At 48.6% G+C, this 1,656-nt stretch overlaps 1 protein-coding gene across 1 annotated transcript in view; it reads right to left on the bottom strand.

Moving 5' to 3' along the window:
• Positions 1–90, bottom strand: part of acvr2ba (activin A receptor type 2Ba) — a 15,628-nt gene extending 15,538 nt beyond the window's left edge. Inside the window, exon 1 of the mRNA XM_008294599.1 lies at positions 77–90. Within this exon, the coding sequence (XP_008292821.1) occupies positions 77–90 (14 nt within the window). The remainder of the gene's footprint in view (positions 1–76) is intronic.
• Positions 91–1,656: the final 1,566 nt, after the last annotated feature.

Below are 1,656 nucleotides of genomic sequence, written 5' to 3'. Positions count from 1 at the left end.
AGCCTTCATTTTCTGTCTGTTGTAAAAGAGGTTCAGTCCACAAACAGGCAGAAAACCGCCACAAAACACGTAAAACCACGACAGAATCATCACAGCAAGACTCAATCCTCACTGAACCCACCACCGAAGGACGCAAAACCATCACAAAAGATGCAAAACCACCACAGAAACACACAAAACCAACACAAAGAGAAGCAGAGTAACCACACAAAACTAAAAACCACCAGAAACACAGGATTCACAACAAAACCGAGCAAAGCCTCCATCTGATCTGGTCGTATTTCCAGAACTCCTCTGGTTCTGTGCAGCGGCTCCGACCGTGTCGGCCGGACCTGAGCGGGCCAGAGTGACCCGATCTGCTGCCGACACCGACTGTGGAGCAGGTTTAGGCCGACTCGGGCTGATTCACCGTGTGGAGAAGCTCCGGTGCTGCTGTGATCAGCCTGCATGTCCGACCGGACCTTGGCGTGTTTGTTCCAGCCGCGGTGCATGATGGGAAGCGCTGGAGGTCGACTCCGCTCTCGGTGCTGATGTTAGCAGCAGAGCGGCATGACTGAAGTCTCATCAGTATTCTGGAGGTCGACCTTGGTTACCATGGAGACCTGTGAGCTAATGCTGCTGCTGCTGCTGCTGTGCGTCAGTTGACATTTACCGCAAGTTCTTTTTCAATTAAGAAGTTGAGCAACGAGTTACTGAGTTCAGAAGTTGTGCGCCTGCGAGGACCCTCAGGTTCCCAAAGCGAGCTGGACGGCAGATCTTCAGCGCACAGCGAGGCCGTACGCTCTCAGTCAAAACACAACGAGTGTCACACACAGAGCCGGCACACCCAACAATGACGCTGTTGCACAATCGGCCCGTGTGCTGCGAAACTAAAGACACATGGGATGCTCCACACAGTTCCCTCAGTCTGGTAACACCTCCACGTTCACACAGACACACACAGACACACACAGACACACACAGCACTCTGGTAGCAGCTCAGCAAACTGACAAAGAGTTGATTTCTGATCATCTGAATCCTTCTACGGACAAACGCTGTGGACTGAACACAGCTGCTGTCAGAGCTGGTCGTCCTGTCTGCACGTCACGGATCAGCACCAGGAACCAGTGACCACCATCACACAGGGTCACCTCGAAGTCACACACAGCGACCACGAAAAGATGGAAAAGGCCCCCAGAGACACAAAACGATGTCAAACACACAAAACAACCACAAAGTCACAAAACGACAAAAGAATCACCACAAAAACAGACGAATGAACATGGATCCTGTCTGATGCTAATTTACGTCGTTTTCGATGGGTGTCATTGTTCTGACCCGTTACAGATTCTGTCTTCATCACAGTAACGGCAGATTTTTGAAGGAGACGTGGAGGAAAACGTGATTTTGATCAAATATTAAAGCTTTAGGTTTATTTTCGATCGTTTTTTTCTGATGAAACCTGACTCGGCTAATGTTAGCTAATCAATATGCGCTTAGAGTTCCTGGACCAGCTGACCAAGATAATGTTAGCATGCTAATGAGAGTTTTGTTTAGACTGAGCTAACTTAACCAGTTAGTAAAGCTAATGCTACCTTGCTAAAATAAGGCCCATTTCAGGTAAGCTAACTGAACAACTAACAAAGCTAATGTTAGCACGCTAATCTATTAGCTGT

This window comes from Stegastes partitus, unplaced genomic scaffold (genome assembly GCF_000690725.1).
Source record: "Stegastes partitus isolate 25-593 unplaced genomic scaffold, Stegastes_partitus-1.0.2 Scaffold976, whole genome shotgun sequence".
NCBI classification, from domain to species: Eukaryota; Metazoa; Chordata; class Actinopteri; family Pomacentridae; genus Stegastes; species Stegastes partitus.
This window is presented reverse-complemented; position numbering and strand designations above follow the sequence as displayed.